Below are 12,592 nucleotides of genomic sequence, written 5' to 3'. Positions count from 1 at the left end.
TGATTTGATAATTAATATTTGATGTAGTACAGAAAGGGTGGCTTTGGAGTTAAACAGATGTGATCGAATCTTCGGTCACCACTTTAGAGAGGAGAAATCTTGGGTAAACCACAATTTCTGATCCTCAGTTCCCTCATCTGTTAAAGGGCATACCATCAACCAACACACAGAGCTGCAGTGAGGACTGTGTGGGATGATAATTTATGGAAAGCTTTTAATAAGGTATCTGACACAATAAATTATCAAGTTCCTTGATCTTAAACAAACTTTCTAATTTATGTAAATTTTACTAATGCAAAGTTAATTTATTCAACAAACTTTTTTTTTTTTAATTTTTTTTTTCAACGTTTATTTATTTTTGGGACAGAGAGAGACAGAGCATGAATGGGGGAGGGGCAGAGAGAGAGGGAGACACAGAATCGGAAACAGGCTCCAGGCTCTGAGCCATCAGCCCAGAGCCCGACGCGGGGCTCGAACTCCCGGACCGCGAGATCGTGACCTGGCTGAAGTCGGACGCTTAACCGACTGCGCCACCCAGGCGCCCCTCAACAAACTTTTTTTAAGTGCTTACTTTGTGTACCAGGCAATGTGCTGAGCGCTAGAGATAAACTAGCCAACAAAAATATGTGTCATCTCTGTCTCCATGTAGTGGAGCATTCTAGGGCACTGGGACAGGCATTAATCAAATAATCCAGATGCCAACTGTGCGAAGTGCTACAGAGAGGTAAGCTAAGGGGGCACATGATAGAGGGTTTTGCTCTGCTCACAGAACTCGAGAAGGCTGCCTTAGGGAAAATTCTCACTTGGGAGTGTGAGTAGGAAGCTAGATGCAGCAGCAGAAGGAAAAGTGCTCCAGGAAGACAACAGAATATGCTTTATCTTTTCAAAGTCTACATAGCTGGGGGCGCCTGGGTGGCGCAGTCGGTTAAGTGTCCGACTTCAGCCAGGTCACGATCTCGCGGTCCGTGAGTTCGAGCCCCGCGTCGGGCTCTGGGCTGATGGCTCAGAGCCTGGAGCCTGTTTCCGATTCTGTGTCTCCCTCTCTCTCTGCCCCTCCCCCGTTCATGCTTCATGCTGTGTCTCTCTCTGTCCCCAAAATAAATAAACGTTGAAAAAAAAAAAAGTTTTCAAAGTCTACATAGCTTTATACACACCCTAATATCTTGCACCTCTGGCAACTAAGTGCAAGGGACTGAGAGAATGGTGTAGCTGGCATAGACTACAAAGACTGGCTAGAGAGCAGCGACCAAGGATGCAGAGCTTTGTGGGGCACATCATCCTAAAGGCAATGGTAAATGGTTAAAGGGTTGGAGAGTTTCTATTGTTTACCATTGTTACTGTTGCCACTGGGGTAGATGGGATCACTCAATTTCAACAGTCTGGCTACACGGCGAAAATGAATTTGAGGTGACGCAAGAATAAGTGTGAGCGTATCAGTCTGAGGCGAAGAAATGGTAAGAACTTAAGACAGACTGCATCGGTGTAAAAAGAAAAATTCCAGGGATAATCAGGAGATAAATTCAACCGGATTAGATGACAGGGTTAGAGAGAGGGAAAGCCAGAGGCAATTTTTAGATTTCTGATTTGTATTACTAGTTGAATGCTAGTTCTATTTTCAGATATATGAAGATGCCCAGATTTGGGAAGGGAAGGTTAGGTGCTCAGTTCTTTGGACATGTTGAGTTGAAAGTACAGTTGACCTTTGAATGACACAGGTTTCAACTGTGCAGGTCCACTTATACATGGGTTTTTTTCCCTATACACTCAGTACTATAAATGCATTTTCTCTTGATTTTCTTAATATTTTTTCATACTTACTTTATAGTAAGAATATAGTATATAATATACGTAACATATAAAATATGTGTTAATCGACTGTTATCAGTAAGGCTTTCAGTCAACAATAAGGCTATCAGTAGTTAAATTCGGGGGGGGGGGCGCTCAAGAGTTATACACAAGTTTTCAACTTTCTCTGGGGAAGGGAGGGTGCCAGCACCCCTAACCTTGCATTGTTGATGGGTCAACTATGTTTTTTTAATTAACAACAAAGAAAACGCCCAGATTGTGCCACTCTATTACTCAAAGTCCCACAATGGACTCCCTTCAAACTGTAAACACAACTCCTGAGAGACATACAGTTATGATCCGACTCTTCACTATCTTCTGACTTTCCCTCCTACCCTTATATCCATGGTCACTTTCACTCCAGAAACATTGGCCTTCTTGAAATCCCTGATATACTAAAAGTCCATTCTTCCCTAAGGACTTCTGTGCTTATTCTTCCTTCAGCCTGTAATATTTTTTTCCCTAGGTATTCACAGGGCTTATCTCTCACTTAACAGAAGTCCATGCTCAGATGTCATCTTTTCAAAGAAGTTCCTTTGACTATCCTATGTAAAACAGTGTTCCTACTTCTCAGCTGGGCTGGAAAGGCTGCATGAAACCTGTAGTCTTGCTGTGCTAAAGGTAAAGGCCTGTCACATAAGTCTAACCCTCAAGACTTTTGAAAAAAGTGGACTAGTCTAATTAAAGCTGTACCCCAAGACCAACTCCACAGATTGAAGTGATCAATCCCTACAATCCTAGCAGAAAGTAAGGTAAATCTTCTCCTGGGGCAGAGACGGGGGGTGGAAATCAAATCAACTTCAATCCTTCAGTTCTTTTATACACATTGTCCTGCATAAAAGCCCTAGATAGAGGGAGAAAGAAATATGATCAGGGAAAATGTGACTAATAATTAAGAAAGAAAAATTAGGTAACAGACTAAGATCCACAGATGATTCAGATATTGTAGTCACATAATTCAAATCTCTGCCAGCAATTTTAAAAAGAAAAAAACACTTTCAGAAATTAAATCCATAAAATATAATTAATTGTTCTAAAACTAAAAAATACAGTTTTTGAAATTAACTAATTAGGTGGGTTAAATGGGAGACTGCACAAGGCAGAAGAGATTGGTAAATCTGAAGATGCGCCAATAGAAAATATCCAAACTGAAGCACAAAGAGAAAACAAGAATAGAAGGAATACCGAAGGAAATACAGAGCACACAAGACACAAACAGTACAACATATTTATAACTGGAGTGTCAGAAAGAGAAGCAGTAAGAGTAGAACATGTGAAGGGATAATGACCAAGGATTTTTCACAACTCATAGACTACATCAACCTGCAGATTCCATAGCTCAGTAAACCCTAAGCAAAATTAAAAAAACGAAAACCGTAAGTAGGTGCACCATAGCCAAACTGCTGAGAACAGAGATAAAGAGGAAATTCTAAGAGCCAGGAAAAAAAGACACATGACCTACAAGTAATGAAAAGGTTTTCAGCTGCCTTTGCAACAGAAAATATGAAAACTAGAGGAAAATGGAATGCGACGTTTTAAACTGCCAAATAAATAAAACTGCTAATCTAGAATTCTGTATCCAAAGAAAACACTCTTGGGGCGCCTGGGTGGCGCAGTCGGTTAAGCGTCCGACTTCAGCCAGGTCACGATCTCGCGGTCCGTGAGTTTGAGCCCCGCGTCAGGCTCTGGGCTGATGGCTCAGAGCCTGGAGCCTGTTTCCGATTCTGTGTCTCCCTCTCTCTCTGCCCCTCCCCCGTTCATGCTCTGTCTCTCTCTGTCCCAAAAATAAAAATAAACGTTGGAAAAAAAAAAAAATTAAAAAAAAAAAAAAAAAAAAAAAGAAAACACTCTTCAGAAATGAAGGTCTGATAAAGACCTTTCAAACAAATGCTGACTGAATTAACTGCCACAAAACCCGCACTGTAGGCAATATTAAAAAGAAGCTTCTCAGGCTGAAGGAAAAGGAATTAAGATGGAAGCACAAAACTAGATTAAAAAAAAAAAGGTAGCAAAGAGGGGAGAAAATGTATACGTAAACAAGAACACTGACTACCTAAAGTAATGATACGTTGGCATTCATAACTACAAAACATAAAAACCATACCACAAAGGGGAGGGAAGCAGCAAATGGAGTTGAACCATTTTAAAGTTCTTTAACTGTCCAGAAGGTAGTAAAAGCATTAATAAAACACAGACTATAATAAGCCAAACATAGATAATGTAATCTGTAGGGTAACCACAGAAGAATAATATAATCAGGTATAACGAAAAAGCCAACGGAAGGCACGGAAGCGCATTAAGTACGGTTGACCTTTGAACAACATGAGTTTGAACTGGATTGTTTTTTGATACATTACAATACTGTGCAAGTGTTTTCTCTTCCTTATGATTTTAATAATAATTTCCTTTCTCTAGCTTACTTTATTGTAAGAATACAGTATATAATACATACAACATACAAAATATGTGTTAATCAACTGTGTTACTGGTAAGGCTTTTTGATCAGCATTAGGCTATCAGTAGTTAAGTTTTGGGGGACTCAAAAGTTTTATGTGGATGTTCAACCATGGGGGGATTGGCATTCCTAATCCCCACTTGCTCAAAGGTCAACAGTACTTTACTGAGCCAAAAGAAGGTAGGAAAAGGAGCAAATAAATAAGGAAAAGATTGGCAAAAAAGACAGGAAGCTGATAAACTTAAAGCCTACTATGCATCGGTAGTTATACCAAAAGTAAATAGTCTAAACACTCTACAGGACAAAGATCCTATAACTGAATAAAAGAACAAGGCCAAAGAATTAAAATGTTTACACAACACACACTTTAAACTTAAAGATATATATAAATAGGGTGAAAATAAAAGGACAGAAAAAGCTTTGTCACGCAAACAAAACCGGAATGGCTATACTCATACGAGACAAAGTAGGCATGGAGTATTTGTACACATATCGAGTGACATTTGACAATTCTAAAAGTATAACTTCATCATAAAGGCATAATAAACCTACATTTTATGTACTGAATAACATAGCTCCAAATATAAAATAGCTTCACCTCCAATCATTTCTATTGTCCATCTGGTTTTTCCTTTTCTATTCACCACACTTTTCATAATCTGACATTATATATTTAAGTATTGTTTCCTTATCTCCCTTCCCCTCCCCCCGCCGGGGAGAATCACACTAACCTAACACATAGTAAGCATTCAATAAGTATTTGCTGAACAAATGCATAAAGCTGCCACTAGCAACTCACATTCTCAGTGCTTACTTTTAAAGTTTATATGATACATTTATTTTCTTCAGTTATGCAATCCTTTAACTTAAATAGTACTTAGTAATCTCTGTTAGCCAAAATTTTAAATGAGAAGTTTAAACAAAAAGCTTGAAAAAATGTTACTGGGAAACAGATTTCCTTTCCATGCAACAAAAGTCTCCAAAATAAAAAATCATCAAAATGTGCCTTTCTTCATTTAGTAAACACATGTAAGTATATATACTGATTAACATAAATAAAATAATACAATTACATATTAACTTTCATGTTTATTCAACTTCACAGAAAATCCAAAAAATGTGTCTGATATTGGTTATCTATCTAAATACCAATTGTTCGTGACGGTGACATAATACTATGTGGTAGGGGAGATATGCCCAGGTTAAACAAATTCTTAAATTCCTGACATTCTTCACATGGGCAAAAGGAGATCTTAAAAATCAAACTTACAAGCTGTAAGAAGATACAGAAAGTAATTTAACCTTTAATACCTGGAACAAGTTTTACAGCCACATTTGTAATTTACATATACAGTGGAGATCACTGAAAACAAAAGCTTCCTGTTGCACTGCAGCAAGAAATCATATTATAATGTAGATTAAATGAACTTGCTACAGAGTGCAGCAAGATAACCTCACCAAAAAATCGTAAGATTTTCATAATGGAAGTTGTTACAGTGAGTTAAATATTTTCTCAATTTTATACAGTACATATTTTCAAAATGAACATTACGACTGAAGAGTTTGCTAACTATCGTTAGCAATTAATGTTGTATACATACGTAATTTTACTTTAGTTATAGTATGTGGCTCTCCAAATGTCAGTACGTGAAATGTTAAGTTCAAACATAATAAGATAATCCCCTAAGATGAAGACTCAGGACATCAAAACTTTGATCGTTATTGCACCTATTTTTCTACAGAAAAATGGAAAATTTACATCATAATCTTCCCAAAAAGTGAACAGACAAGTTGTAAAATCACAGACTTATTGGCATTAAACAAAATCTACAATGAACATTTTTTGTGAACTGATGTACAGAATTGGTTGTGCAATGAAATTTGGTTAACTATGATCATGCAAATAAAAATCTTCCACAATCATTTTTTCATTATGTTTTATAAAATGGTCTTAAAGATATACTTCCATAAACATTTCCGGTGCAATTTAGTCAACGACAAAAATACAAAGCTATCCCTTATTCTTTATTTTATAGATTTAAAAACATGCCTTTGTACTGCTGAGATACAAATAGCGTGTTTGGGAGAACTGAGTTCATGAAACGGTTAAAAACCAATGTATCTTGGTCCGACATTAGCTGCCTTGTATACAGCAGCCTCCCATAATCACTGGTGTCAGTACTGTTGGAAATGAAGAATAGTTAAATATTGAGAGATTAAGACACAATTCAAAACATTTTTTAAAAAATAAAAGGCCGTTTCATAAACATGAAGAAATCTTTAAAAGAAAAATAATCACATCAATTGTGATATACACTGGAAAATAGTAAAATGTCATTTTCCAAAATAGTAGTTTCTTTATTATATCCCCCCTCTATTATAACCAATCTTGGAAATATACCTTCAACATAATGGTGTATTATATGAAAATGCTCCATTATTCAATGTGATACATTTAATAAGTTAGGATATGATTTTTTTTTCTGATGTTAACTGTGAAAAAAACAAAAGAACAGCACCTGAAATACTAAAATGAATTTAGGCAAGCATTAAGTAGTAACTTTTATGTTTTGGTTCAAAATACAGTTTATAAAACTGTATAAAGGATACTGATTTAAGTAATTTGTTTCTATATTTTGCAGATTACAATGAAGAAAAGAAAAGATCTGCTCTAAAACCAAATAAATTTCCACTTCTCCCAATCTAGACAAAGTGGAATTTCATTCAAAATTTTTAAGATTGTGATACCTACAGTAGGTCATATAGTTGGATATACCATTCCCACCCTGCCCCCCCCCCCAAAACAACTTTTTTGGCTCCAAAATAAAGTACAATAATAAACTCTTGATGAAAAACTATGTTATGGGGCAATCTATCATATACTATGGCTAAATATGATTTTACAGAAAAGAGCACATCCCATTTTCAGCACTTTTTTCATAAACATGCAACTCACTATAAAATACAAAACACTTGCTTTCAAGAACAGCTTTATAAAGACACACTGCATCAATAAAATTTTTTTCTTTCTGATTAACTTTACACTGTTATGGAGAACTGGAACTTTCTATGTGTATATATCGGATTTAATATTATAGTGTAATAATCTGTATTTCTGAACATAATGTTCAAGAGGAAATATCTATACACAATAACATTCTAGACTATTAAAAACTAATTCAAATTACAGAATTTTATTGATACAGTAGATTAATAAAAACTGAAAAGGGATGATGATAAAATGGGATAAAGAATTCAGTACATTATTTTATAACACACTCTTTAAAATTAAAATATTTTAAATCTCTCTTTTCTTAAAATTTTCATTGCCATGAAAGGCCAGAAAATTCTGAGACCAATACTGAGGTGTAAAATAATCAAACTTCGGGACTATTTCACAATCTGCGTGGTGTCCTCCCGCTGGAGGCATCATGCAGGTGTAATGGCAGACCATTTAGCACCTCTGAAGATTAAGGGTGCCTAGGAGTAAACACTAGGTAAGATACACAAGGGAAAGAGACCATTTACCTCTCCAACAAACAATGACATCAAGAAAATGACACCATTTGTTGAAAAAATTTTTTTCACAGTAAAATTGCAGAGAATACAAATACAAACACTGACAGATCACTGCTTAAGATCTATCCTAACAAACTCTTTCCAAATCAATAGATCCAATAAACAGTTGGGACTGTCAGTTTAAAGCCGCAGATAAAAGCTATACAAGCACTTTAGAAGTCAGAAACATTAAAAAAAAAACAAAAAACAAAAAAAGAAAAAGAAAAAGAAAAGAAAAAAGTAAAAGAAAAAAACATATTTACAAGTTTCTTCTTTAGTTTATGTCTACATAGCCATCGCACATCACACTTTCACAGGACTCCAGAGTCAATGTTATCACCACGCGTATGGCTAAAGCGCTGTGACCACAAATACATGAGGTCATCAAAGTAAGGTCCAACTGTCCACTCTCCAGCAGTCCCGCTTTGTGCATCAAAGGCTTTACTTAGCCTCAAGCTTGACCAAAAAAAATGCTTCTTTTCAAAGCTTTCACACAGAAAGTTACTAATTACATTTGTTCATCGCCTTTCTCTTTTAGAACTTCGCCGCCGTACCTTAAAAGAAAAATTACCAGATGCTTAATTAAGATACCAGACTTGGCAGTAATTAATATTATTTTTTTAACAAATCACTATTCTTAGTTGTTCCTGATTTTCTTTGCTTTTCTTCACTTCAAACCTTTCTCCTATTTTAAAACTTTCTGCCTCAGCATCACATATTTAGACCTTATGTAATATTTGAATGCCCATAAATAGCCTTTCCCATAATAGCAAGAGAAAAAACTATTTCACTTTACTATTTAATAATTTTAAAGAGAAATGAACAGAAAGCAATGTCGACAGCAAGAAAAACAATTGCAACTATCTTTTCACTTACGTTTCCGTGGTAAAAGAAAACATTTTAAACTTAGGCTTACAGTTGTCTTTCTGGGAAAACAGTTACTGAATGTAGAGCCTAACAATTATCAAATACATAGGAATATATGGAATTCAGACATATTACCATTTACTGGCAAGTACTAATGAAAGTGTAAAACTTCAGTTCTAAAAAGATCAGTATTAAGATGAATATAAACAGAACAGGATTTTAATTCAATTAATTTATGTTTTTTGGGGGGTTTTTTTGATGAAGACATTAATCGCTATGGACTCTTGTCTTATTTTTACATCCAAAACAAACAAACAAACAAACAAACAAAGCTGTAAGAAACAAGCCCAACAAGTTTGAGACCACAGTTCAGATATTTTTCTGTGAATATCTGGTACATAAATGAACCCTGGTGCAGACAAAAGTGCTGATTATGTTAAAAAGGACAGAGGGGCGGGGGTCAACTCTGGGACTTGATCTCACAACACAGGTTTCTCAAAGATGGCTAACTGTGCTGATCCAAAGATTCAGCACTGGTGTATCATTAGGAGAACAGTTTACTTCAATGTGTTAACTGTATTTCTTCCAAAAAGAAACACTGAAGATGTGTTAACCGACAAAGCCATTCTTAAGAAAAAATTATCTCAGGAAGAATCACATTCTGACCTTTGTAAAAGAAATCTAGGTTACCAATTTCGTAAATTTCAAAGACATGATTTTATTCTAGATGACTAACTTGTAAAACTACTATGAGACTCAAAGAAAAAGTTATGAAACATTAGCCATAGTCTATTTAACATATAACAGTGGTCTACAATCAAGGTACAGCTTAAATGCTTCAAGGGTCAATTTATCAGAATGCTACTTGTTCTTCTCCACATTGTTATAAACTTGACATTTACATTTTCACTAGGCTACATCTGTCATTCTCACTTAGTTTCAGGATTCCATAAAGGAAGTTCTCTCATCACCCAAGGTGGTAGGTGAACCAACGTTACAAACTGCTCAAGAAAGTAAATAAATACTTAGAATTATAAGTAACAGCAAGTGCTATATGGAGCTGACCAAGTATTTACCAACTCTATTCCTATATTCTATGCTAACACATGGTACTTTAATAGACACATACATTTACTGTAGAAACTTCCTCTTCCTCTGTTTCTTCCTGTGGAACATCATCATTGACAGGAGAGCTACCCTGAAACACATCTACTTCTTCACTTGAATCATTTTCTTTAGTAGCTGCTTGTTTGGAGCGTCCTACACGGCTAGAGTAAAACAGAGGTAAAATAAAATGAACATTCTGATCTTTAAGTAGTAGATCACCTCAGAGGAAATGCTCAAAATATTTCATAAATTCTCATTTATTGCCATTTTTATCCTCCATTACCTTACAAAACAAGAAATGTTATTCTTATTCTAACCCCTAACCCAGTGTTTAATCCTAGAATCTCACAAACACTGACCAAGTAATAAAAAAACCAAGACAATAAAAGATTATAAAACATAACCCAAAGTCTGCTCTTCCTTTTATCTTTCCCAACTCAGTAAAAGGAATCTGCATCTACTAAGCTGCTCAAAACAGAAAATTTAGAGTCCTTCTTAATAGCGTATCAGTCTTCATCTGGCCCTATAATTCTTACAAAGAAATCTCCAATCTATTCACTTCTCTCCACCTCTACTGCTACCACACAACTTCCACACCATTCTCGTCTTACCTCTTCTCCAAAAATGTAAAAACAGCTGATGTCACTCACTCCCCCTAGACAGCTCCCTGCTGTACTGCGAGAAATTCTGTAAACCTTCTTAACATAATATATAAGGCCTTGCAGACAGTTGTTGGCCATCTGTCCATTCTCATCTCTTTCCACTCCCTAATTCCTTACAACTACAATCCAGCAAATTCTTGCCTTCCTTCAAACTCTCTGAATTGGCCAAGACTTTTCCTACTCTGGAACCTTTAGCACAATGTTCCCTCCAACTGTGTTCTTCTCCTTTTTCTCTATCAGCCTAACTCCTACTATTCTCAAGAAATCAGTTCTCACTTTCCAAAGAGAAAACTTCCCCAATTCCCTAGCCCTCCCATTATGTTCTCTTATAGCACCCTGAAGTTTTCCTCAGGGCACAGATCACAATTTAGAATTCCATATTTATGTGTGATTATGTAATGACTACACGCCATTTAGATGTTAATCCCAAAAGGACAAGAATAATGTCTATTTTGTGCCACTGTAAACCCTAGCACCTCGTACTCTCTGAAACATAGGAGGCAATCAAATATATGTAAGAGATACCACCATTTAATCAAATGTATCCCTTTTGATATTTATTTGCATGTATATTCTTTAAATTAAAAAAATTTTTTGAGTATAGTGGACATACAATGTTACATCAGTTTCACGTATACAACACTGTGGTTCAACTTTTCTACATATTATATGCTGTGCTCACAAGTGTAGCTGCCATCTGTCACCAGATAACGCTGCTATGACACCACTGACCTTATTCCCTATGCCATGCCCCTCTATTCCTGTGACTTATTCATTCCCAGACTGGAAGCCAGTATGTCCCACTCCCCTTCACCCATTTTGCCCATGCTCCCACCTCCACTTCCTTCTGACAACCATCAGTTTATTCTCCGTATGATAACTGTTTTTAAATTAATTTTTGAGACAGAAAGAAAGAGAGCGCATGCACACAAGCAGGGGAGGGGCAGAAGAAAGGAGAGAATCCCAAGCAGACCCCCACACTGTCAGCATGGAGCCTGATGCAGGTCTTGAACCCACAAACTGTGAATCATGACCTGAACCGCAACCAAGAGTCAAATGCTTAACCGACCGAGACCCTAGGTGCCCCTGATCAACTTTTTTTTTTTTTAATTAAGACTATAGTTTATCATTTCTCTTGGGTAATCCACGATATGTATTCTTTAATACACACTCAAACCAAGTAATTTTTTTTTTTTTTTACTTGGTTCGGCTTTTCTGAGTTAATGGAAGAAAATACAAGAATTACAGGGAAAATAATATAATCTTTCTCAATTCCACTGAGGTCAGAACAAGAAAAACAGGCAGATCATAACGTATGTTATTCTAGCTCTTAAAAAAAATAGATTGCCCATGAAAGGAAGATATGCTGTTAAGATGGAATATAGAGTCTTTTTCTGCACTGATTTTTAAAAGAAATACTTGTTTGGTTTAGACCATTTGTATGAGGATGTGTATAATTTTAGATGATTACGCCCTTAATTTTTTGATGCGCAAATATAAACTAATTAAAGTTATGAGCCTGAAAGCTATTTCTGTTATTTCCTCATTAGAAAATTAATCGTGGGAATTTGATATTCCTTAAGAATTGTTTTTTAAAAATAGCTACTTTTCGTAATTGAATCCAAACACATTTACAAAGCTGCCACAAAAACGTACTTACCTTTACTTTTTACCTGAGGAAAAAATTACATGGAAAAAGGCAGGAAGTAGCTAGACACTCAAGCAACTTTTCCTTTTCCTGGGGAATGCACAGGAAGAGGAAAAATTTCCAAGATAACTTAAGTATTTGGCCAAGGTGTGCTGGCAACTCTGCAAAGCCAAGGCAGTGATGTAAGTGTGCAACGGGGTCACTCTCAGAATTACAGTCAGAATTTCTGACTAATGGAAGACATGCTGTTCTACTTCCACTGAAATAACTGAGAAAAAAGTGCAAAATATACAAATGACAGCACTGATGCTCCTGCTACTTTAACAATTTTAGGTACAGATTTGTTATTGTGATCTTCTCATGAACATATGCTTGTGTGAACTTCCACAACTATTTATATGTAGATACAGATCTGTTCATTTGATTAGAAAAGAAAGAAAACCAAAACCC

General features: G+C 35.9%; 1 protein-coding gene across 1 annotated transcript in view; it reads right to left on the bottom strand.

Annotated features, from left to right (window-relative positions):
- Positions 1-5,369: 5,369 nt before the first annotated feature.
- PDS5B (PDS5 cohesin associated factor B) overlaps positions 5,370-12,592 on the bottom strand; it is a 196,046-nt gene continuing 188,823 nt past the window's right edge. The window contains 2 exon segments of the mRNA XM_043576591.1: positions 5,370-8,412; positions 9,855-9,993. Coding sequence (XP_043432526.1) covers positions 8,377-8,412; positions 9,855-9,993 — 175 coding nt within the window. The 3' untranslated portion in view covers positions 5,370-8,376.

This window comes from Prionailurus bengalensis, chromosome A1, assembly GCF_016509475.1.
Source record: "Prionailurus bengalensis isolate Pbe53 chromosome A1, Fcat_Pben_1.1_paternal_pri, whole genome shotgun sequence".
NCBI lineage: Eukaryota > Metazoa > Chordata > Mammalia > Carnivora > Felidae > Prionailurus > Prionailurus bengalensis.
The sequence above is the reverse complement of the archived record's forward strand: the minus strand, read 5'-3'. Positions and strand labels throughout refer to the sequence as shown.